The sequence below is a fragment of the Perca fluviatilis genome, chromosome 19, assembly GCF_010015445.1.
Source record: "Perca fluviatilis chromosome 19, GENO_Pfluv_1.0, whole genome shotgun sequence".
In the NCBI taxonomy this organism is placed as follows: Eukaryota; Metazoa; Chordata; class Actinopteri; order Perciformes; family Percidae; genus Perca; species Perca fluviatilis.
In genome coordinates, this window is record NC_053130.1 from 20,480,803 (window position 1) to 20,506,112 (window position 25,310).

A 25,310-nucleotide genomic window follows, 5' to 3' on the forward strand; every position below is an offset into this window, starting at 1 on the left:
GTATACAGTGATGCTTACATGGCACTGCGACCCAGATAAACTGCAGTCTCTCACAGTTCCAAACCATTTCCCCTGAGGTCCTTGCCAGTCACTGCCTCTAAGAGCTATTTCCTGTTTTAAGTAGATCTATTCTTAATATTATTAATATGTCGCTTTCCGTGGGTTCTGTGGCCTCAGCTTTTAAAACCGCTATTATTAAACCGCTGCTTACAAAAACAAATACTGAGCCACAAGTTCTTAAAAATTACAGGCCAATATCTAATCTAACTTTTATATTAAAACTTCTTGAACAGCTGTTGCGAGCCAATTTACTGCCCATTTATCCAACAACAATCTTTGTTCCTGTCACTCAACTGAAACTGCCTGTAGTCTGCTGCTGCTCCTTGACCTGAGTGCAGCTTTTGACACTGTGGAAGGGCTTACTTGTATATGTTGAATTATGAGTGGGTGTTATGTTTCCTGAAGAGTTCCTTCCTTCCTCCCAGAATAGGTGTGTTAAAATAACATTCTTAAAAAAGTCAGAAATGTTTTTTTTTATTATAACTGAAAGTGTTTCTAGGGAAATGAAAAGATGAAGACCAGCATGAATTGTTGGATTTTATAGTCCCTTATTCAAAGTTTAGTTTTAGTCTTCACAAGGCTACAGCACCCACTAAAGATTAAAGTTGTTTATTATAACTCATAATGAAATTATAATTCATATTAACTAAATTTCACAGATGATTTGCTCATTTTAACTAATGCCTTAAAACAAACAAATATAATTTGATTAGTATAATCTTGGGTTTCTGTGTATATTACATTTGAAATTAAAAACATTACTTAATCTTGAAGAAAAAACATATCTAAGCAAATCACTGACTGTGGCGGTTCCTTCGTATCATCAAAGATTTGCATTTTAATTGAATAAGAATCAGAATGAGGTCACTGTTCTGACTATACTTTATCAGTGTTATCAGGGTAACATAAGCTCCTTTTGTTTCAGGATTTGTCTAATGATTAATTAGATACAATTGTTTTAGCTGTAGATGTTTAGACAATGTTTTTGGTGTCACCATTTGTGCATAATGCCTAGAACCCTACCCATAAAATTCGCAAACATTTACATTTCAGTGTCACCACGTAATATTTATGTTCAAAAATGTAAACTTTCTAATTTAGCCTTAGCAAGGTTGAATAACCAAGTGGGCAACTGTCACAAGACCACCAGGGGCCCCCAGAACCCCCATAATGCATGGGCTGTTGTAATGTTACAGCATATAGGAATACCACTGTAATATAACAAGTGATTTAAAGTATGATCATTGATCATATCAGTCAAGAGGTGACCATGTGATAACTGATTCACTGTGACTGTACTCTGAGGTTAAAAACCATTAACAAACACTGGGGCCCTGGCTGCACAGTTATGACCGTAGTTGACCTATCCGGGCTGCCGTAGTAATGCAAGACTGTGGCACTCCTCCTCAATGAACGTTGGAAAGATGGCGACGGCATACGCACAAGCGAGAGTCAACTGTGCCGGCGGATAGAAAGTGCTCTAAAGAGACAAAAATCCGATTCTCTTGCAAAGATTTAACGGTGCAAAGTCTATCTGATATCGCTTGGACATGGTTTAGTCCATGCACGGCTAGGAACAAGAAGCCACTGTTTTTCTATGGAGCCTCCGGATCGTAACAAGCCCAGCAGGTATGCGAATTTGTTGAACAGACAACTACACCATCAGGACCTCGCAGTTGCCAAATAGGGAGCTGAACGTGACTCTGCACTCGGCTCTATGGGAGCGCTTGCGCATCTCTTAGAAGTTGACTTCCTGTCAAATAGTGGTACGCGTGCAGTTAATGCATTTGCAACACTGGAGTTGCAAACTTTTTGGAGCAGCATTTTTAGGCGTACTTTGCTGCAGATATTATCTTGTCGTCTGATTCTGGGTTGCTAGATAGAAAGGCAAAATGCTCGCCAAATGATAAGGTAACATTACAAACAATGATCAACCGCTGTAACAGTGCAACATGTCAGGGAACAAGCTAGCTAACATCTAACGTTACTAACGTTAACGTTATTAGCTGCCGCTTGTCACTTTATTGTTTACCCGCAAGTTCACTAACCGAGCTGGAGCTATATAGTTTTTTTTTTTTTTTTGCAATGTGTGAGGTGGACTTAAAAGTGTGTTGTTAATTGTTTGAGTATGCCAGACCATGCAGTTCATTATAACACCAAAAGCACAAACTTAGCTGGCTTTAGCTAGCATGTTGCTCCACTGTTTTTGTTAATCATCTAGCTAGACTTGGCGCTCGTGTTGTTGTCTCGCACTCCAATGCTGAATCATGATGGGCTCGTTGACTGTGTACACTACAGTATACACTTAATGCATTTTTTTTTTTATTTGGATCATTATTGTTCCTCGTAGAGGTTATAACTTTGTTGACAATCTGTTGTAAATGTAACGTCATGTGCAGCGGCAAAGGTTTAATCATACCGTATTCTTAGTGCTCAGATGACAAGGTTACTGAACGAGACATTTGTGCAATCTCCCAGGGGAATGCATACACACAGACAGTCATAAGATGCTTTTGCCATATTTGCGCATCTCCTAATCGAAATGCCGCGGTGTTTGCCCCTGACCGCTGGCGACAGACCCTCAGGAATCTGCTGTTATGTCTTCCCCTCTCCTCCCTTCTCTTCAACATGCATTCGTCTGTCTGCAGAGCGAGTGACTTTGAGTGCATTTATCACGTTGGATCAGCTCTGTCATCTGCTATAATCCTAGTTTCGAGCAAACAGCTTGTTTTTTTGGCGACTTTTTCAGTAATGATTGAGTACCAGCCAGTTGTTATTCCCTTGCACCCTTGTGACCACTCAGTCCGATGTAGACACACAAACAGCTTGCATGATTGTGCAATACTGGACCTTTTAAAGTAGGCTAATTGCTGCCTGGCATTATTGCATAAAGAAAAATACTGAGTCATGCTATTGTTGGAAACGTGTAACAGGTTGACATGATTACAAGAGCTTCATTCTCGTTTTTTTCCAGTTATATACTTTAGTTTGTGCACAAAGTTTGAGGTGAAAGGTAAAGCTCAAATGTATGCCTTCATTGCCTTGGCAGTGTTTACTAGTTAGCATGTATGTGTCAGTGAGCCTAAATGTGGATCTGCCCGAGAATTTGTTGGATTTACCATTTCTATAGTAATGGAATTAGAAACATACAAAACTTGGACCATTGTAAACAGTGAAGGTTACATGGCAGAAGAAGCTGCATAGTTTGCAGGAAGTTCAACCTGCGTTGTGTTTAGACTGCATATGTCTGTTATACGATTCAGATTCAGCAAAATTAGTTGTCTTTTAGTTTTTGTAACTAACTTCCATCCACCTAGCTGAGTGTACATACAGTACTTTAACACTGAATGTGAGGTTGGTTCAATCTGATGGACTATTTTTGAGAAAGATGAGTTATGTGCTTGCTTGGCAATTAAGGGCTAATCACTAGCAAGTACAGAGGTCCTTTGTCAATAATATCTTCTTCACAAAGTCAGTCTGAAGACATTGTGGTTCACAAGCATTCCAGAGATTTCAGGATGTGGTGAACAGAGCGCAGTGGATAGCTGCCTGGAGCCCCAGAGACGCTTATGGGTAGAACTCATTAATGCCTGCATTTGCCAGGAGGACAGGCTGTAGAATACAGATGGTCCGTCCTCGAGCATTTCCTAACTGCATCCAGTCTCTGCCCACACCTGCTTGAGAGAAATGTGTGCTGCTCTCACATTCTGTCACTCTCATCTGTCATTTCCTTTTAAAGAATAGGATCTTTGTAACTACGAAAACTATCGCAAATTATGTTATTAATGCTTTGCAGGAGTAACATCGTCATGGTAGAGAAGGAAGGCAAGGATGGTTAAGTTCTGCAGAATGTCGTGTTCTTCTATTTGATTTGGAATGTATGATGTGCACGACTGCAAGAAACTGAAATGCAAGTTGAAACTAACACAGATGTTGCTTATGACTCTCTACAGCTTCAGATTAAATTTCATAAGTGGGGCGGACTGCTGCCTGCACTGCATTTATGATGCAAGTAGCATAAGGTGAAAAACATATCATTATACAATTTACCTCATGCTGCAACACACAGTCTGCAATCATTGTCTACATTTAGATACATTTGCATTGTGTGACTTGTTGTAGTTAATAGCATAAGCTTCCACTGATACAGCCAAGTCTGTCTTTTCTTAGAATAAGGATGTATAGACCTTTTTCACGGCAGACATGTTGACATGTCTCGGTAGGAAAAGCACAAGTGTATTCAAAAACATTAATGATGGCTGCATTCCACTTAGGAGAGGCCCTGGTATTGTGCATGCTGACTCACTGAAATAGCTTACTGGGACACTTGATGGAATTGAGCCATAGTTAAGGTTATCAATTTTAGCTGTGCTTTTCCTACTATGACAAGTCAAAATGTCTGCTGTAAAAAAGGTCCCTTATGGTGTCAAGTGATTTATAAGGTCAGATAGTAAGCACAGCATTGTTTTAGGAATGCACTGGCTTTCTGATTCTTTTGAATTAAGGTGGCTGTTTGCATATAGCACCATGTCTTGCAGAAGCAAGCTCCTCTGTTGTGCATACTGTATGCTTGCACAGTTGCATGTGTGAGCGGTTGGGAGTCCACTCCTGGCAATGTCACACTGTTACAGAGAAGGGTGGGGTCAAGTATGTCATGTTCATTGTTTCTGAATTCTGTCAGCCTATTGGTGCTGCATCAGCTCTGTCTGTTTATCAGGGATAGGCAGCAGTTCAGAGATGCATACTGTTGTAAGTATGAGCTACACTTCCACTAAGACTTGGGTACATGTGCACACATAGGTTTTATATTCTGATTGCCTCACCAGTTAACCCTGGGCTGAGATTAGTTGACAGCAGACATGTCCTTTTTACAGTGGGGGGTAATCAAAATCTGGATTTAGCCTACCAAGCATCAGTCATGCCAGCATGACCTAATTGGTGGAGAGTGTGCTCTTACAAAACCCCGGCCTCCATCTCCTCCTTTTCCTCTCTGAAAAAAAAAATCCCCTTTAGTTTGGCCATTGTGAGCAAGTGTGCTCACTAACCAGCTGTGTGCTATTCAGCTATGGGCCTCACGGGCCACGTGTCACAGCTGTACAATAGAGTGCCCCTTCCTGGTACAATAGTGTGTGGATGGTTGGTGTCAAAGGTCAGGCCCCCCTGACTCTGGCAGCCCTTCGTATCACTGCTTCGGTCGACATACAGAAAAGACTCGATTTTGTGGTGTTTATTATGCACTCAGTGTTTCTGCCTGGGGGCTCTAGCATTCCACTGGCCTTTATTGGAGCCCCAATGAGCCATCAGATGAGCCATTGAGACCAGCCAGACACCATCTGCAGTGATAATTCACTAGTGGCAGCCAGGCAGGGACAGCTTGAAGACCATAGTGCTGCAAGGGTTAACTGTTGTGTGGCCTGTGAGTAGGTTTTAGGGAAAAAAAAGCAAAGAATTCAGAAGAGGAATTTGTGCAGTCTTTATTGCAACAGCACAATCTGTGCTTGAAGTGTCTCATGGCAACCAAACAAACAACCGGCAGTGATGGCGTCATTGGTTCCGCTGTCATTCCTGAGGGATTTAGTCATGCTTTTCTACGTAGAGAAGTGTCTTTTTAAAACTTGGTATCATTTCCTCTCTCGCATGCATGTGCTATTTCTGTCCTTGACATCACACACCTATGCACGCTTTGAGATGTTCGCAAATGTGCGCACAATCTGATCGCACTGGTAATTGATGCGGTAGGAGGTTGATGCCATTTACTTTATGCAGTTTCCTGATACCTGTCTCAAATTTTGCATTGCAAAACCACAGCAATCTGTCTGTTGCTGTTGTGCTAAATGCATTATTGCAACACGTACGATTGCTTACTGTGCCTTCTTGTGCCTGCATACTGAAAAGATCACTGTTGTGTCCTGCTTCTGCAGAACAAGCCCCTTCACAGTTTCCCATACAATACACTCATAAAGGCACCAGTGTTCTTTCACGCAAGAGTTATTCTGTAATTTCAAGACTGTCATGGTTAAGATGGTTGTGCAAATGACATTATTCTTACAGAATGTTTCGTCTTGTTGCATTTGAGGTCGCAGGATTTGCAGCAGGTGTCTGTCTGCCTCGCGCGTAGTTCCACTGCTGCTCCCAGGGGACTCTGTGTGTGCTGTAGAGACAGATTTTGCAGTGGGGCAGATGGGCAATAGAAGTCAGCACTCTCTCTCTGTTTGGTTTCTTGAAAAGCTTAAGCACGTGATTTCCAGAGAGTAACCCCCCCTCCCTTAACACTCACACACACTCCCCCAGCGAGAGTGTGCCCCTTTCAACTCTGTCTACACAAACAGGCGTGTGTTGGGGAATGCCTTTCAGTCAGATGATCGATGGAGGGACACATGGCGACCAGCATATAGGACGCCCGTTTTCATGCCCCTCCCGTTATTTCTCTTTTTGTTTTTGTTGGCGGGGTCAGACCTTCCAACCTTTCGCTCTAATCCTGTTAAAAACCCCTCAGAAAGGCATTAGGGAACAAAAGCTCTGACATTGTAATCTGGAAAGGCACGCTGCTCGCACACTCCGCTTTCCTTTCTTTTTCTTCTTTTCTCCCAGTAGAAGGTGTTTCTATCGATTTATAGTGTTTTCTTTCTGCAGAATTAGATGCATCATATTCTGCTTTAGCCTTTCAAAGCCTGAAATTCGCAGGCAGAATGTTGTGACGCAACAATGATTTTCACATCTTCATTGTTGCTCAAGAGTTACTATAAACACATAAAAGTGACCATGCTGTTTTGCATTAGCACTGTGTTTGCATATGATCTAACAACTTCTATACACTTTGGGTGAGTGAGTCTCAGTGCTCCATGGAATCTTGATTTGTGCAGTATGGTTGATGACTTCGCAGACAGAGTTAATGAGGGTTACTATTTCTCACTCTCTGGTTGCGCCATTATGTTTACGTAGACCAAGAGAGGGTGCCAGTAGAGAACCCACAGCTTATTATCCTGCGTCTGGGCGGTTGTGGTCATGCACAGAGCATTGCCGCTGTACATCTGGGAGGCAGCCAGCCAGGCTCCAAAGGACGGACAACTCGTCGGTCTGCTGTAGGTAGCAGCAGACATTCAGTCTAGTTGCAGTTAAGCAGCCTGTTTGCCGTGGCATTAGAGGAGACTTGGTGCAAACTCTGTTATGGGTACAAACAACCCAGCACTATTGGACCATGCACACACATTTCTTTGGTTTCGCTATGTTAGGACTGAAATAGTTTTAAGTTTGCCAAAGCGTTGGCTTGCTGTTAACATCACCTCCAGGTAACAGTGCTTATTGTAAAGATGCAAAGCAACCCATGTTGATAGTTTGTCCTGTCTGTTTTTGCCCTGATATCATTAAATGTTGACAGGCAGGCCAATCCAGTGGAAGATGCATCTCAACAGAACTCTGAGGTGGATGAATCCTGGGACTCTCCCAGTGAGGAAGAGGAAGCCCTGTATGGCACAACACCTCCTTTTTCCACCCGCCAGATGAAGCGCATGTCTAGCAAACATCATAGAAACAACCCGGCGAGGAGTGCTGGTCGATCTCCGAATAAGGGTAAGTAAATAAATCTATTTGACAGAAGTATATATGAAAATCTTAAATATATAAATATACTACCTTTTTTACATGCAGTTGTATATGCATTATATTGACTGGGTATTTACTGTGGTTATTTCAGTGGACGCTACACCATCTGTCATGAGAGAAAGTCCCAGGCCGGCGGAGGCCCCTGAGGAGCATAGCTACAAGCAGGGCAAGAAGCAGAGGGCAACACTGCGCTCCACAGAGAGAGACCACAAGAAGACTTTTGAAGGCTCCTTCATGCTGGATCCACTCTCAAAGTCGAGCCCTTTTGGTGCCATCAACCTGGATCCCAGGAAGCATTACTTGAGTTTGGGCTGCAGCAGTTGCAAACTTCCTGTGTCTATGCCCCATATTGCCCGGACCCACCGCCAGACCTCTAGGACAGACTGTCCTGCCGATCGCCTCAAGTTCTTTGAAACTCTGCGGCTGCTGCTCAAGCTCACATCTATGTCCTCCAAGAGGAAGGAGAAGGAGCAGAGAGGCCTGGAAAACATGGCCTTCATGGGTCACAACAACGAGGTAATTTGGTTGGAGCTGCAAGCTTGGCATGCACGACGCTCCACCGGCGACCAAGATCTTTTTCTTTTCACTGCCCGCCAGGCCATCCCTGACATCATCAATGAGGTTCTGCACTTTAAGGTCAACTATACCAGCCTGAGAGGGGCCCAGTGTTCAGGGTCTCAAACAATAGGGGAGGACTATCAGAGTGTCCCCGATCTAGTCTGCGGAGAGCAGAGGGACACTGCTGTAGCAGAGACCAACCACTGTGGAGTAGATCCCTGGGGCTTTAGCGCCTTCCCCTCGCCAGCGATGAATGCAGCAGAGCCTCTGGGCTCTGGTGCTGATTGCAGGGAGCACCTCCAGCGCCAGCGGCTCGCATTTGAGCAGGTCAAGCGTGTTATTGAGTTGCTGGAGTCTGTGGAAGCGCTGTACCCCTCTTTGCAGGCCCTGCAGAAGGACTATGACAAGTATGCAGCACGAGACTTCCAGGGCAGGGTGCAGGCGCTCTGTCTGTGGCTCAATATCACCCAGGACCTCAACCAGAAGCTGCGCGTTATGGCCACTGTTCTGGGCCTTCATGATCTATCCCGTATCGGGTGGCCTGTCTTTGAGATCCCTTCACCTCGCTGTTCCCGTGGCAACGAAGAAGAGGAGAATGAGGAAGATGAGGAGAATGACTCAACAGCCACTTTTACAGCTGAAAGCGATGGAGAGGACAGGGATGCTGAGGAGGAGGAGGAGGGAATATTGGGATGTGTAGCAGAGGGAGAGTTGCCTCCCTCCCTGACTCCTAAATTTGCCCGACTGTTGTCAGAAGAGGAGTTTCTCCCAACTGCTACTGCAGGAAGTGCAGAATCCATTACGGGAGGGGGAGTATTCTGCCCTACTGCCATCTACAGACCGTTTGTGGATAAAGCTCTGAAACAGATGGGACTGCGTAAATTGATTCTCAGACTGCACAAACTGATGGACCGCTCTCTCCAGAGGTCCAGAGCAGCGCTGCTCCGCCACACTCCTGCACTGGAGGTGAGGCTGTTGTTTCTTTACCTCCACACTTAATCATTACTATAATTTGTCCTAAATAATCCATTGTTAAGCGAATCTAAAATTAACTAAATAGCATTATTACAGCTAATTCAGTAATTATAAACATTTACTGACTGGTGTGCTGTGGAAAAAAAGCCATGTAGTAGTACAAGTAGACTTCTCTTTCTCAAGTAGGCTTGTGCTGAGTCTGACACAAGTGCACATAGAAGAAATAAAGTCATGAGTTTTTTTTGCTACAGGGAGTCTTTAAACTCAAGTTTTCCATCCCTTTTAAATTATGTCAGTGTTTACACAAATACATACAAATATTAAACTATAAAAAAAAATAAGGTAACAAATTAGGTTTTAAAATGTATATATCAAAATGTAGCCTATTGTTTAGGGCTGAAATAATTGATGAACTGATTGATAAATCAATTAGTTGATTGGTAGAAAAGTAATTGACAACAATTTTGATGAGCAATAAGTAATCTTTGGATTTTGGACTGTTGGTCAGACAAAAAGAGCAATTTAAAGATGTCATCTTGGGCTCTGGAACATTGTGATGTTTTTTTTCAAAATGGTTCCGAAATGTCATTGATTGCATTGTTTTACATTGGCTGGTTTAGTACAGAAATAATTTCCTTCTTTTGGATCATTTTCTCGTAGACAATACAAACGAGACCCAAGATCATTGACGGCATTCTTTTTCAGCAAGCTTATTTCACTTTCAGGTTAATAAAATGGTGATACAGCCTGGAGCATGGCGTAGTGCTTAACAATCAAATTAAATGCAGTATTCTTCACTCAATACAGTGTTTCCTTTAGGATTTTTTTTTTTGCAGTCGGGGCAAGTCTGTCCGAACAGCAAACCCCCCCCACACACACACATTTTATTACCTTATTCAATATTGTTGTATAGAATTGTAATAAAACAATACTATTTCTCATCCTATTTTATGGTACAACTGGTATTCCTAACAAATTGGGCCTAGGCCTAATACCATATCATTCTGCAAATGTACTTAATTTATACCTAGTCCTAGGTCAGGGGTCATGAGGGCCAGAAGACAACCAGCATCATCATCAAGAATGAAGACGTGAACATAAAGATTGCGTCATTCACATGTATATTAAGTAGCCACGTTGGTTTGTTTTGGTTTTATAATACATCCATTGACGCTCCAGCAGAGGATGGTTAGTTTAGCCAGCAGTTAAAGTGATGGTTCGGAGTAATTTCACCCTAGGGTCCTTTGCACCATGATCTCGAGCCAAACACCCCCCCAGAAGCTTTTTTCACCTGGGTCGAACATTGGGAGCGTTAGCGTAGCGTAGCGTTATCAGCTGAATAGCTTAGCGCAGAGGCTAATGGATCCGAAGTGTCTCTTAACATTACCCCACTAATAATGCCCGAAATGATACCAAACGTCTACAGTAGTACAAATAGGTTATGCACTCATAAAACGATGGATTGTAAAATTTGTAAGTACACCAGAAGTTTATGTAAATAACACTTGCCTGCTGGCTTCTGCTCTCTGCTGCTGCTGCTGCTGTTACTACCAGGCAGTAAGAGTGCTTAGGGACATCTACAAATTACAACACCGAAAAGAGATGCAACAAAAATATTTATTAATTTAATGATTAAATAAGGTAATGTCTCCAAACTTACCTCAATTATTACTTGTCTCCTGCTAGTTATATTACAGCACTTACTTTAAAAAATAAGTTAAATTAAAAAATATTTTTGTTGCATCTCTTTTCGGTGTTGTAATTTGTAGATGTCCCTAAGCACTCGTCTTACAGCAGCAACAACAACAGCAGAGAGCAGAAGCCAGCAGGCAAGTGTTATTTACATAACCTTCTGGTGTACTTACAAACTTTACAATCCATCGTTTTATGAGTGCATAACCTATATATACTAGTGTAGACCTTTGGTATCATTTTCGCGGCATTATTAGTGGGGTAATGTTAAGAGACACTTCGGATCCATTAGCCTCTGCGCTAAGCTATTCAGCGGCTAACGCTACGCTACGCTAACTCGTCCAATGTTAGACCCAGGTGAAAAAAGCTTCTGGGGGGGTGTTTGGCTCGAGGTCATGGTGCAAAGGACCCTAGGGTGAAATTACTCCGAACCATCACTTTAAGTTTACAAGAATTTGTCCAAATTTCAAGATTTGAGGCAAACTAAGATAAACAGACTACAAACTGACAGCTTTTGTTTTATATTGTTTGTCAAAATTCGCTATTTAGAGTAGAGTAGAGCTGTGTTTGTGTAAACAGCGCGGTGGACGAGAGTGGACTGCCATTTAGATCATCATTTAGATATTGAGCCATTACATTAAAAATCTTTTAGATAACAGGGGCCTATGATTTACTGTAGCCATCCTAACAACACACTACCTGAACGCCTTTTTCTAGTCTCCCGTTTCACTCTCCACAACGCTGTCTTCGGGCAAAAAGTCACGTCGTGAGATCGATAACAGTTAGCTAGCTAGCCTGTTTATGTTTCTTGTAATGTTAGCGGTAGTTATTTATTTCTTACCTTAATTTTGGTGTCTGCGTTTGAAAGCCATCTCCCGCGGTGACGTTTTTGGTGGAGCTGGTCATTTAATAGTCGACTCGGAAGAAAGCGAACGTTTTGACAATGAACTACATCAACACAACAGTATGTGGAGTTAAACTGGACGGGCCTAGTATCCTCTGAATAGTTCTACTATTCAGAGGATACTGGCAGGATCATTTAAAAGGCAACTGCGACTATTGTGCGTCTGCCCTATTTCTGATAGCGTGGCGGAAGAAATGTTGCCATGGCGCACCGCCACAATAAAATCAACATAGAGGAAACACTGCAATATGCAAAAACAAAGGGCACACTGTAGAAGTAAGTAGTATTGTAAGTAGTAATTGAATCAAATAAGAATTCTGAGATTTTTTTATCACATAGCTTAAACCAGTACTATGTGTGGTGAAATGCAGTGTGATGTGGTTCTACATTTGTGCTAATTTATGTAAAACAACATATTTGACATTACATAAGCGTCATATTACATTTATAATGGTAATACACTTCACTGCTGTCTTGCATTGCTGTAAAATGGCGAGCAAAAGCAGTCAAACTGCCAGTTGTAATGTTTTGAGTGCAAATGTTTGAAATTTAATTAAGCACTGGAGGAAAAGGCATTTGCAGCTTACAAGAAGCCTAGGCTATAAACAATAGAAGATATATGTAAACACAAGCTAATAAATGACAACAAAAAAAGCAGTAAAGATTGTTATTGACTTTTTTGGATAATGGAAAATGGATAATCAGCTCATCTAGGTGTTGGAAATGGTGAGCTCTGATCATTTCATGGAGAGCATTTTAGGGAGGTTCAGACACTGACCTCCACCTAGAAATGTACAGTGAGGAATTGAACATTTGTGATGATCTTTCTTTGCACAAATCAAGAGCTAGTCAAAGGTTTGTGGTAATGGCGTGCAATCTAAAAGGGATGGATGTTTACAGATGCCTGTCTGAGATTGGGCAGCAATGAATGTCTGAAACAAAATAAAAAACAACTTTGAATTTATTATGAAGCCAACTGTTGACTCAGTTAATATAACAGGCATGGTGCTATAAGACATGCTGAATTAACTTCAACGGATCTTCCACCTGCAGTTTGCAGACTTCCCAGACCCCATGCTGTACAGTGATTACCTGCCAGAGCTGTCGCGCCATGTGTCCTGCAGTGGTCCGGCTCATCCAGAGCTTGGAGCCGACCAGGTTTCCTGGGAGGATTTGCTGGACATGGACCTCCCATCCTTTCGACCAGCGTTCCTTGTGCTGTGCAGAGTCCTTCTCAACGTCATTCATGAATGCCTTAAACTGCGACTTGAACAGAGGCCTGCTGGAGAGCCCTCACTGCTCAGTATCAAACAGGCAAGCAGCATGTGTAAACACTCACTTTAGCGTTAGAAATTTTATTGTTGTTTAGTTTTTCAGTGACTTCTTCTATACGGGCTTCACTGCTCATGCTGAATGACTGAATGTGTCTAACTAACATATACAGTACAGGCCAAAAGTTTGGACACACCTTCTCATTCAATGCGTTTTTTAAATTTATTTTCATAACTATTTACATTGTAGATTCTCACTGAAGGCATCAAAACTATGAATGAACACATATTCATAGTACATAATTCCACATGTGCTCATTCATAGTTTTGATGCCTTCAGTGAGAATCTACAATGTAAATAGTCATGAAAATAAAGGAAATGCATTGAATGAGAAGGTGTGTCCAAACTTTTGGCCTGTACTGTATCTTATTTCCATTGCATGCTTGCTTATTTCGCTCAAATGAAAGTGACCAATCATATGGCATGGCCTGAAAACACATACGCTATTGTTAGAACCAGTAGCCTAAACGTGTACTTTCCATAGGTACACAAAATGATTGTCTGTCTGTATAGATTATCAAATAAACGATTAGGGTCACTACATATTCTACCTTTTTAATTTTGTCTTAAAGAAACAAATATTGAAATAACTATTGGTACCATTGTACTGGCCAGAACTATCCTTGAAGACTTATACATGTATTACATGACAGGTAAGTCATATATATGTGCTAATTTACATGTGTTTTTTGTGCTCTGCAGTTGGTACGTGAGTGTAAGGAGGTTCTTAAAGGTGGTCTTCTGATGAAGCAGTATTATCAGTTCATGCTGCGAGGCGTGGTGACTGATGCTCAGGGCTTGCAGACAAATGCCAATATTGATGAGTTTGAAGAGGACCTTCACAAGATGCTCGAGGTAAGACTATTTCCAGTTACAAAGTTTAAATGTATATAATCATTGTAGAGAGAGTCTCATGAATGTATGCATTATTGAAATGTAAGTTGTGGTTATCCAACATCTGTCGCTGTTTTTGTAGGTCTACTTTGACTACATGCACAGTTGGATCCAGATGTTGCAGCAGCTGCCTCAGGCCTCTCACAGCTTAAAGAACCTGTTAGAGGAGGAGTGGCACTTCACCAAGGTCATCACTCCTTACATCCGTGGAGGGGAGGCCCAGTCTGGCAAGCTTTTCTGGTGAGTCACTTACCTGTTCGTCTAAGGATAGGATCACAATTTCTGAAGTTAATCTGGAATGATTACAGCAAGAAAAACCTGTTTCAATGTGAACCTTTCCTTTTTAAGAGTGTTATTAATGATTTATGTGAAACTAAGGACTATTCTGCTCTTTGCAGTGATATTGCTGGGATGCTGCTTAAATCCACTGGAGAGTTCCTTGATGCTGGCCTGCAAAAGAGTGGTAATGAATTCTGGGAATGTGCAGATGACAGCACCGCCTCAGATGAGATCAGGTTAGGGGGGGGATAACATCATTATTTGATTTCTGTTTCAGTCAGTGTTAATATTTTTTAGTTTTTGTTTTAAACATTGCACCTTTTTGATTCTTGAAGGCGGTCAGTTATCGAGACTAGTCGATCACTTAAAGAGCTGTTCCATGAGGCCAGGGAACGAGCTTCAAAGGCTCTGGGCTTTGCCAAAATGCTTCGCAAGGTGAGAGACAGCAGTAAAGAGTTTTCACTCCCTTGAAATAGAAAGCTACAACAGTACTGACTTTTATCTGTGACCCTGTTTTCTCTGCTAACCGAAGAACTGGGACTGTGTGTTCTTCTGACACACTCTTTGTTTGATTCCCTCTGTGCAGGACTTAGAAGTTGCTGCAGTTTTCAGTATCAATAACGGGGTGACTTGTTTCCTGGAGGCACTGAAGAAGGGAAGCTATGTCAAGGTGCGTTTGCTTTTCTGTTAATTTCACACACGTCTGATCTTTCTTTTCTGTCCTCAGGTCATTTAAGAACCCGTGTAACCTCCTCCTTCTACATCTAGGTTCAGATTCCAGGCTTGGAGGAGCTGCAAGTTTTTGTCCCCTGTGGCTTGATGGATCAGCGGCCTCTCATCCTGCAGCTTCTCAATGCCGCTGCTGGCAAAGACTGCTCCAAAGAGCCCGATGAAATTGCAGAGGATGATGCCTACCTGCTCATGAGTAAACACGGAGCTGGGGACTGCACTACTGATTCTGATTGGGCTCAGTGGGACGGAGAGCTGCTCAAACTGGTCCCCCAGATGGAAACTGTTGACACTTTAAGAGCCATGAAGGTATGTGACCATTTTTAATTCAGTCTGTGTGTATGAGTGTGTCCGGTGTTTACAAGCCTTCCACTGGTCCAATGTGCTTTCAGGTGGAAAACATGCTCTTGATAGTGATGCAGTCAGCTCATCTGGTGGCCCAGCGAAAGGCCTTTCAACAATCCATGGAGGATGTGCTCACTCTTAGCCGGGAACAAACATCTAGTCAGCCTCTCATCGCGAGTGCGCTGGAGGAGCTCAAGGTACTTATATAACCACACACTATAATTTATAACCTGTTAAAACACTTGTTTATTTTGTGTTGTTGCGAAAAGACAGGTGCCTCTTGGTGTCCTAATTCCCTCTGCTTATGCTATCAGTTACCCTGCATTTTCACTTTGTTACCTAAAAAACAGAAAACCGGCCACTATCAGGCCAGATTTTAGAAGTAAGCTTGCATCTGTTACATTCAGAGCCACACTACAATATGTCATTTCTCAAAATGATGCAGTTATAAGTTTTAAATGCTCTCACTGATCGCTTTGACTTTTCGGTTTTATTAGAAAAAAATACTAATAATCATAATACAACTCTTTCTTCTCCCCATCTTTCTCTCTCCTACCACAGGATGAGGCACTACAGCTCTGCATTAAGATCAGCACCGCCATCGACCGAGTGGAGTACATGTTCACCACAGAGTTTGAGGCAGAGGTGGAGGAGTCCGAGTCAGCCACTCTGCATCAGTACTACAGGGAGGCAATGATACAGGGCTACAATTTTGCCTTCGAGGTAACTGTTACACAGTGTATGTTTGCAAAGAAGCTCATGCTTAAGATGCTGCACATCTACACTATCCCTTCTTCTACTCAGACATTTCTTGTCCACAATTTAGCAACAATTAGGCTAATAGGGTTGGTGTAGTTATGGGTTATATTTTGCAAACTGAATTAATTGCAAAGTCTTTAGGTGAGGAGACGTTGAGGCAGTAATTCTAAATATACTCCTGTTTGCTTTTTTTGTTATTTATAGTACCACAAGGAAGTGGTGCGCCTGATGTCAGGGGAGTTCAGGCAAAGGATTGGGGAACGCTACATAACATTTGCCCGCAAATGGATGACATATGTCCTGACCAAATGTGAGAGTGGCAGGGGCACCAAGCCCAGGTAAGGCCTTACCTTCTATCAATGGAGCATTCACATACATTTTTAAGTTATTCCCTTCTGTCTTTTTGCCCTCTGGTTGGGCGCAGTGTGGTGTTCCTGAGGCAACATTTAAGGGTTTGAGTATGTTGCTCAGTGATGCTTTTTGTAGCATTGCTGCAAAGAGAGTGGAAGCCAGGCACCCTGGTTGGGAATTAACCTCACTAATCAATAAGCAGTCCTACTAGTGCCATTAATCTCGGATAAAAAAGGTAACAAACAATGTTCTTAAACAAACTGCAGACTTAGACAGAGAAAAGCTTTTTTTGTTTCTTACAGTACAAGTTCATAGTAATTAAAATAGTTTTTTTTGTCTGCTGTATTTTTAGAACTATTACATGTAAAACCAGATATCTTCTATGTTGTTTTAGCCCTCTTTGTCAAGAGCTTTTGGTAGCATGTTTTTTGAAGAAGCCAAAGGCAAATTTCCACTGAGGTGGACAATCAATTCTAATACAAAAATAATAATTATTAAAAAAGAAAATGTTCTCTGATAACATAGGGAAGCCTTTAGATTATTTCATGAAATACAATTGCAAACCATACACACTCCACGTTTACCAGCACAGTACAGTGTGAGTGAAGTTTTGGGACACACTGATTAACTGCCATGTTGAACTTACAGGTGGGCGACTCAGGGTTTTGATTTTCTTCAGGCTATCGAACCTGCCTTTATATCAGCCTTGCCAGAGGATGACTTCCTGGTAAAATTGCCTGTTTTCTTCTCTTTGTCGTTTCCTACAAATTGCACTGCAAGCATGCATTTTGAATATGATGTATTTGTTATCTATTGACTGCATTTACAAATGAAATGTTGTCTTTCTGCAGAATTTACAAGCTTTGATGAATGAATGTATAGGACATGTGATTGGAAAACCTCATAGCCCAGTCACCGGCCTGTACATTGGTAAGATCTGTGATACTAACTGTTGGCGACTTCCATTTTTGGAGTTCAGGATCTGTTTCGGTGTTTACATTCTGTTGCTAGTTTTATAACCTGGGTGTCATAGGGAAGGGCTTTTAACACAAAGCAGGCACAAAAGCACTGAAGTAACAATTAAATTCCCGTAGAATAGCAAAGAAGCATTGTGAATGGCCTGAAGTTTGTTGGTCTGACTAACCTCATCTGATTAATCAGGCTCCTTAAAGCAACTTTATGCTGCTCCTCAGTGGCCAACAGCAGGAAACTGTGGTTGCCCTAGGCCAGTGTGAAATTTTTTTTTTTTATAAATGATTAAAACCAGACCATCTGCAGAATGCCACAACCATGTTCCTGCTGATTAATGCCATACAAAAGTAGTGTTTAGATTTCTCAAAACCTACAAACAAGGTTTCCTTTTGTGGGTGGCGTGACTAAATGAAGAATTGGGTGTTTTTCTTTTCAGCTCCTAGGAATAGTCCTCGTCCTGTAAAGGTTCCTCGCTGCCATAGTGACCCACCAAATCCCAATCTGTTCATCCCAAATGCTGAAGGTTTCAGGTAGGTGGTTAGAGTTCAAGCTTTTCCAATAATCTGCGTGCCATCTGTGTTTTATTACTCTTTCCTGCATGGCTCATCATGCCTCATCACCTTTGCTGTGTATGCCTACTGATGTTTTTGCTCTGGAGTTGTTGAGCTTGTGTGTGATGCTGTGTGTTTTGTATGTGTATGCTCTAAGTATGTCAGTGGTCTTTTTTTCTTTTTTTATAAAGTGTCTGAGTGAGAGAGTGTGTGCGTCTGTCCCTCGACCAGCCACCCAGTCCCACACACAAACCTATCCACACACATCCCTCTCAAGCCACTTCACCTCCCAAGTCAGAGCTCCTCAGTTTGTTTTTTCACCACACAGCTCTCGAAGTCTCCCCTGCGACCTCCGGAACCAGCTTTTCCCCAACGGCCCTCGCCCCGTCCCTCAGGGCCCTGGGGAACACAGCCACACCAAAGCACCCAGCAGCAGCCCCTGTGAAGTCAGGTAGCCTTGCCCTCAAGTCACCTGGTAGAAGCTGCTATCAAAGCACAGCTTCAGATACAATAACAATAGCCATCACAAATTTTTTTTCATACGGCTTCTGGAAATTGAAGGAGAATATGCTTCACGCTCAAGATTAGAAATCTTACCGGCCCTTTAACAGTGAATTTCAAAAGAGGAAAAGAATGAAAAACTGCTAATACGATGGCAGTCTTACAGAGGGAAACATTTTATATTGTACATGTTTTTATTTCATTATTAGGTTTTTCGCTTTGATTTATACCTTTTTATTGGAAGATTGCTCATTTCCTGCTTTTAGCCTTCCGATTGCATCCGAACAAACACTATAAATTTAGATATTTAGACAGATATCGTATTAAAAATAAGTCGGTCTCCCATTTCCAGGCTTTTTACATCTAGCATCAATCTTTTTTTGTCTAAGAGAAGTTTTAGTTTATGTTTGTATATATTGTTTGGATGCTTGGACAACAAAAAGCATTTTATTCAATTAAATAATGAGGCATTTCCCTTCACATTCTACCTGAAATGTAATTGTACTTGAAAAAATTGATTTTTAAATGCATTGATGCTGCATGTAAAGCATGGCTGTACAGATGATCATTTTAATCACTTATAGACTTGCTGCAGCTTACATAAAGTGCTAGAAGATGCATCTAAATAATATGCATTGTGTTGATGTAAGCTACAAAAGTAAATCAATTTAATTGAACAAAACTCTGGATGGACTTAATTAGCTGTATTTGCAGCCTTAGAAGTGTTAATGTACCATTTACAAGCCCTGCTTAATTTCACCAAATCAGACAAAAGGCCTTCCACAAGTCTTGTTACTGGTCAAAGGAAGAGACGGTGATTGTTGTGCATGGTGTGAGGAAAAAAAAACACACACACACACTACCTCAATGAAAGAGTGGGCTATGCTATTCTGCTTTTTAGTGCTATTAACATCATTCTTGCTTTGATGGTTTGGGCTTTTTTGTACACACAAATAAGCCAGAAAGCACACATTTTTGAAATCTGAACATGCACTCTAGAGATCTAACCTTCAAATGTGTGTGAGCTGTATAATGACTCTGATGCATGCTGAACTGTTAATGGGTTTTAAAAGGCAGACTGAGGATCAATGAGTGCTTCCCTTGAAAGGTTTTATCAGTTTTTTTAATATATTATCTTGAAACCCTATTCTGTCGAGGATAGAATTGGGTAGTATTTGATTGGTTGGATTCTTTATATAGTTTTTTTTTAATGTAATTTTCATTTTAAGTCTGGCGACATTTGTCCTAATAGCATCTCAAGTTGAAGATTATCTCTCCCCCTTTGCAACTCAGTGGGCCCTATCTTGCACTCAGCGCAATTGCCTTTGTACACCGACGCATGTATCATTCCTATTTTGCACCCGGCACACAGCGGACTTTTCCCTCCACAGATGCACGTCGGTAAATTAGGGAATGTATTTGCGCTCCAGGGGGCGGTTCAGCGAAAAGAGGAGGCGTGTTCCGGCGCAAACGTTATGTGGTCCTATTTTGCAGTTTCAGAAATCAATTCCGCCACTGACCAGGAAAAACCTGGTCTAAAGTCAGTGGCGCTAGTCTAAAGTCAGTAGCGCGTTATTCAGATGCTATTTTAGGGGCGCATGCTTGGCCATAATGTAGCGTGTGCACAACGCGCATACACTTCTCTCATCTACAGCAGTTCCCATTTTTGAAAACCATACATAATTACAAAGAAAAATATTACTGAAAATGCGCTTCATGTGTTTGGATAGATCAGGAGGCATTTTACAGTACAATCCTCAAAAAGTCGCAGCATTCTTTGTGGCTTGTTGTGTTTTACACATTTTCATGAATCATGGATGTGTTGATGACATAAATGAGGAAATATTAGAGGACTTAAGGAGACGTGATGTTGAACTACGGTGGGATTGGACACTCCGGCGGAATCTGGTCCGGGAGTAATGCGCGATGCGCTCCTGGTGGATCGGGTGGACGGAGATGGAGTGGGGGGAGGAGGAAGGGGCACAACAGGTGCAGGTGGTGCGTTTGGAGGCCCACGTTCCATGGCTCCAGACTTGAGGAGATGCGCCCGAGAGGCCGCAGCAACATCGCCACCCGGCTAAGACGGGCATTTATTACTTTGCCACATCCCGGACAGCTCCCGCCGGCGTGCGCCAGGCAAATCCGCCATCATAATAGTAGTCCACCATGGAACGCCATGGATGACGCTCTGATTGGTTATTTTCACGTTACGCCCAAACCACACCTAGCTACTTCAGACCAACCCATTTAAGATTTGCGTCGGGCGCAAGAGTCATTTATCCCGCCGGTATAATAGCAACAGCGCCCGAGATCCGCCCACAAAGCTACTTGCGTTTGGCGTTTCATACTTGCGTTTCAGATCGTTAAAATAGGGCCCACTGTGTCTCATATCATTAAGATGCTTTAAGGAAGCAGTGGCCTGTACTTCAAAATTTTCCACAATTAATTAAAGATAAAGGACTAAGTGTATGCAGTTTTATCAAGAGCATACTCGCATAACACATTTTAAGAGCATAAAAATAAAGTGGTCTTGGCATAAGAGCTTGTACTCTGTGTTGATCTTTATATTGTCCATAAACGGAGAAACTCCCAGACTGAAACATACTATCTGAATCGGTAGGTTTTGATTGAACCACAATTGCATCAGTTTCTTCCATGCTCCTGCAGGGGATCCAGTTACCATGAGAATGACCGTCTGTCGTCGGTTGCAGCAGAGTTACATTTCAAATCTCTGAGCCGCCACTCCAGCCCCACAGAGGACAGAGAAGGTGGGTGCATTCAGTACTGTGCATTGTTTGATCCACATTGTGCATATTAATCATTCCTACTGGCTGAATTTTCTCTTGTGATTTCTTCCTCCAGAACCCTCCTACCCTAAGGGAGACCCTAACAGCGCTGCTCGTCGAAGCTGGGAGCTCCGCACCTTTATCAGCCAGTCCAAGGGTGAGATTGTTGAGGGATGAGGCACATTGGATTGACTAAAACATACAATTGGGAATGCCTTCCGTAACGATAATAATAAATCCTGTTTCCTGACTCCCATCTCAGACACAGCAGCACGGCAAAGCCCCATGGAGTCCGTCCGTCGCTCCATACGCAAGTTTGAGGACAAACGCTACGCTGTGATGAAGCAACGCAACATCATCGGCCAAGTGTGTCACACACCCAAATCCTACGACAACGTCATGCACGTTGGGCTCAGGAAGGTGACATTCAAGTGGCAGAGGGGCAACAAGATAGGTACGGCTACCCACTGACTGCTTTTGCTATGATGCGTGTATGATGCGCAACGCACCTACAGGATGTAATGTTTGTGTTTATCATAATAGGTGAAGGCCAGTATGGAAAGGTGTACACCTGCATCAACGTTGACACTGGTGAACTAATGGCCATGAAGGAGGTATGTGCTCCAGCAAGATCAATTAAATGGTTTTCAAAGTAATCCTAAGAGCTGCAGGTAGCGGTAACATTTTACTTTTAATTTTTTCAACCAGATCCGATTCCAGCCGAACGATCACAAAACAATCAAGGAGACTGCAGATGAGCTCAAAATATTTGAAGGCATTAAACACCCAAACCTGGTGCGATACTTTGGAGTTGAGCTGCACCGGGTAAGAGGCACGAGTTTCCGTGGGTCCAGGCATTATTGGTGCGTACTGAAGCAGTTTGGTCTAAATGTTCATGCACTCACCTCTAGGAGGAGATGTACATCTTCATGGAGTACTGTGACGAGGGCACTCTGGAGGAGGTGTCCAGACTGGGCCTGCAGGAACATGTCATCAGGCTCTATAGTAAACAGATCACTACAGCCATCAATGTCCTCCATGAACACGGCATTGTCCACCGAGATATCAAAGGTCAGTGTCACATTTTCTTTTTCTTATCGGAAGTGCAGGAAATCCAGACTTAACTCGGTATTCATTTACCTACTGTGCATTCTGTCTCTGTTTCCTTCTTCTTCTTTTTTATATCAGGAGCCAACATCTTTTTGACATCATCGGGTCTGATTAAGCTGGGTGACTTTGGCTGTTCAGTCAAGTTGAGGAACAACACTCAAACCATGCCAGGGGAGGTGAACAGCACACTGGGAACAGCAGGTAAGAAATGATATTTTGTGTCTGGATGCCACCACCAGGGGTCACTGTGGCTTGATGTTTCCCCCTTTCGCCAATGGATGTCCATCCACATGCTGTGATTTCTTACAAAAGTGTGTTCTTGTGTAGTCGTGGTGTCCTATGAAACCCTTTCTGTAACTTGTGTAATGGATACAACAATCTTCATTTTTCTGTATGTTTGTTTACTGTCTGGTACACGTTTTTACATCAAACATATTTCCCATTGTCTGTGTGGAATTATACACAAATATATTTCTCGAGCCTGCATATTATTGTATCACTGATTTAATAAATTCTAGTGTTTAATTATTTTTTGTCTTAATCAGCATACATGGCACCTGAAGTCATCACCAGAGCAAAGGGTGAAGGCCATGGACGAGCAGCAGACATCTGGAGTTTGGGCTGCGTTCTCATTGAGATGGTGACTGGAAAGGTAAGGAGTGATAGGAAAGTGTTTTGCCTTACTCATAGATCCTTATAAGCTATATTGGCTTGTATCTTATTCAGGGATCTTTCTGTGTTGCAAGTATACCAAGCTGTAAATAAGACTTAAATACTTATTGTCTTAGGTTATTGTTGCTGTGTTATAATTAGAGATGGTCCGATACCGATACCAGTATCGGTATCGGACCATCTCTAGTTATAATTATTATTACAAACAAGAGACGCGTTGTGGATCAGCTGTGGCTTCCACATGCAATGATTTATGTTTTAGTCCATTCGAGTGAAATTGAATGTACATTTATATCAAGTAAAGTTAAAATTTCCACTTTCTTTGTGTTAAAACAAGCCGATTTTTAAATAAGACAATTTGGCTGAGATGCTGTTATGCTTTGGCAACAAATTGCTGTTTAAATCTGACAAAATCGGTGGAGCTAGTAGCGCTTTAGCAAAACTGCTCTTCCAGATTAGTGACAATGTAGTAGTTGTTTGTGTTATTTAAAATAGCTGTCTAAAACTTACAAAACCTCATGCCCACATACTACTACTTAAATTATGTCCCGGTCTCTTATGACTTCAGGAAATTCCCTTCACCAAAAACAGATGTGTGTGTAAAAAAAAAAAACACCTTATTGAAATTATGTGATGTTCTTAAATTTATATCAACCTGCAGAGGCCCTGGCACGAGTATGAGCACAACTTCCAGATCATGTACAAAGTGGGCATGGGCCATAAACCCCCCATTCCAGAGAAGCTGAGCACAGAGGGGAAGGACTATCTCGGTCACTGTCTGGAGAGCGAACCCAAACGTCGCTGGACAGCTAGCATGCTGCTCGACCACCCATTTGTTAAGGTGAGATGCTGCTATGGCATACATTTAAAGAAAAGAAGAAAAGAAAAAAATTTACTCACAAAACATCTCACCAGTGAACTGTCATGGCTTGACTAAATACTTCAGTTATTTAAAATGATTGTTTACGGATGGGTAAACTGGTCATCCAACAATTTCCCATTAAAGCTTCTTCATCTCTTGTCTGTTTCAGGTTTGTACGGATGAAGAGTGAATGGACCTTCCTCTGCAGCTTTTACGTTTACAAATGAAAGCACTACTGTACATGCTGTTGGCAAAAGAAAAAAAGAACTGGATGCGGAGAAGAGGAAGTTACGGCTGAAGGCACATGGAGTTAAACTGAGGAACTTATACAATATCATTTCAGAGGACACCTGGACCTATGGGGTATAGGGTTGTGTCTTTATGTACCCATGGACTGGGGGGGAGGAGGGGCAGGGGTGGGACTGTACATACTGTAAGAATAGGATTGGCTTTAATTCTTGTATAAACAATATTGTAAAAGTAACTATTGCCACATTTGTTCTCACTGGTGAAGAGACCTTCTCAAAAGGCATTGAGGAATTTTTTTTTTTTTAACAAATGGGAGGGGATGGGTGGGGTGGGGGCAAAATCTATGGCACTTTTAAACTGTTTACCCCAAGGGGCAGTTGTGTAGAGGATGGAGCAATCTTATTTCAGTTGCCCTTTGAGACTGAAAAAAGTGAGGTAAGCCTCACTGAATGGAAGGAGACGCTGGTTCACCTTTATGAAATGAACACCATCCAAATATTCAAATTAATTTATCACTTGTCATTTGGCACTAGGAAGGATTTTTTTAAATGTATTTTTCTTTGCCTTTGCTGAGGAGTTAAGGTCAAGTTGGAGCAATGTTCAAGTCTACTGGTCGCTGCCAGTGAAGAGCTGTTGATGTGACTGGAGCGTAACGGGGCATGCTCTCCCTCCCTGCTGCTGAACACAAAACATCCACACAACCAAACACAGACACTGACACACACCACAACTTCTGGTCCTCTGCTGCTCTTACAGTGTTTGCTATGTACAAACAATATTAATAAACCAATCGTTTTGTTTTTTTAATGAGATGTGTTTGTTTGTGTTCTTCCATCATGAAAATGCCATTTATTATTGCATTTCTATCAAATAGGTAGGTAGTTTCTTTTTGAGTTGACTGTTATATCTTTCTTAACCGCATTGAAATATGTGCATTCTTATTAGAATTATTAGAATTAATATCTTATTATTATCTTGTCTCATGTTGTTGTGCTCCATTTTCCAAATCAAGTTAAACACAAGCTGCCTGGCACTGTCCAGTTTTCATGATCTGACCTCTTGAGCGTTCGAAATAGCGTTAAGACAAAAGTTACAGGTGCCACAATTAGTGATTACTGTTGTGTCAG

General features: G+C 42.0%; 1 protein-coding gene across 3 annotated transcripts; it reads left to right on the top strand.

Annotated features, from left to right (window-relative positions):
• The first annotated feature begins 1,453 nt into the window (after positions 1–1,453).
• On the top strand, positions 1,454–24,990 carry map3k4 (mitogen-activated protein kinase kinase kinase 4). 3 transcript variants are annotated; one of them, XM_039783597.1, is made up of 27 exons: positions 1,455–1,689; positions 7,439–7,629; positions 7,754–9,186; positions 12,845–13,105; positions 13,826–13,978; positions 14,100–14,257; positions 14,416–14,532; positions 14,632–14,731; positions 14,883–14,966; positions 15,065–15,334; positions 15,418–15,567; positions 15,932–16,093; positions 16,334–16,467; positions 17,129–17,207; positions 17,332–17,410; positions 17,889–17,982; positions 18,332–18,454; positions 21,172–21,272; positions 21,367–21,447; positions 21,553–21,744; positions 21,834–21,904; positions 21,999–22,115; positions 22,202–22,361; positions 22,479–22,601; positions 22,946–23,052; positions 23,734–23,913; positions 24,104–24,990. In XM_039783597.1, the coding sequence occupies exons 1-27, from the start codon at positions 1,658–1,660 to the stop codon at positions 24,122–24,124; spliced, it is 4,773 nt and encodes a 1,590-aa protein (XP_039639531.1). In that variant the 5' UTR covers positions 1,455–1,657; the 3' UTR covers positions 24,125–24,990. The 3 variants fall into 3 exon arrangements, with proteins under 3 accessions (XP_039639533.1, XP_039639531.1, XP_039639532.1); XM_039783598.1 differs by lacking the exon at positions 1,455–1,689 and adding an exon at positions 1,816–1,971; XM_039783599.1 differs by lacking the exon at positions 18,332–18,454 and having other exon boundaries at positions 1,454–1,689.
• Positions 24,991–25,310: the final 320 nt, after the last annotated feature.

Coding starts and splice junctions, on each gene's coding strand:
- map3k4 (XM_039783597.1), top strand. CDS start 1,658: ATGGAGCCTCCGGATCGTAACAAGCCCAGCAG. Junction 13,979..14,099: donor ACCTTCACAAGATGCTCGAG/GTAAGACTATTT, acceptor CTGTTTTTGTAG/GTCTACTTTGACTACATGCA. Junction 17,208..17,331: donor TGCCAGAGGATGACTTCCTG/GTAAAATTGCCT, acceptor GTCTTTCTGCAG/AATTTACAAGCTTTGATGAA.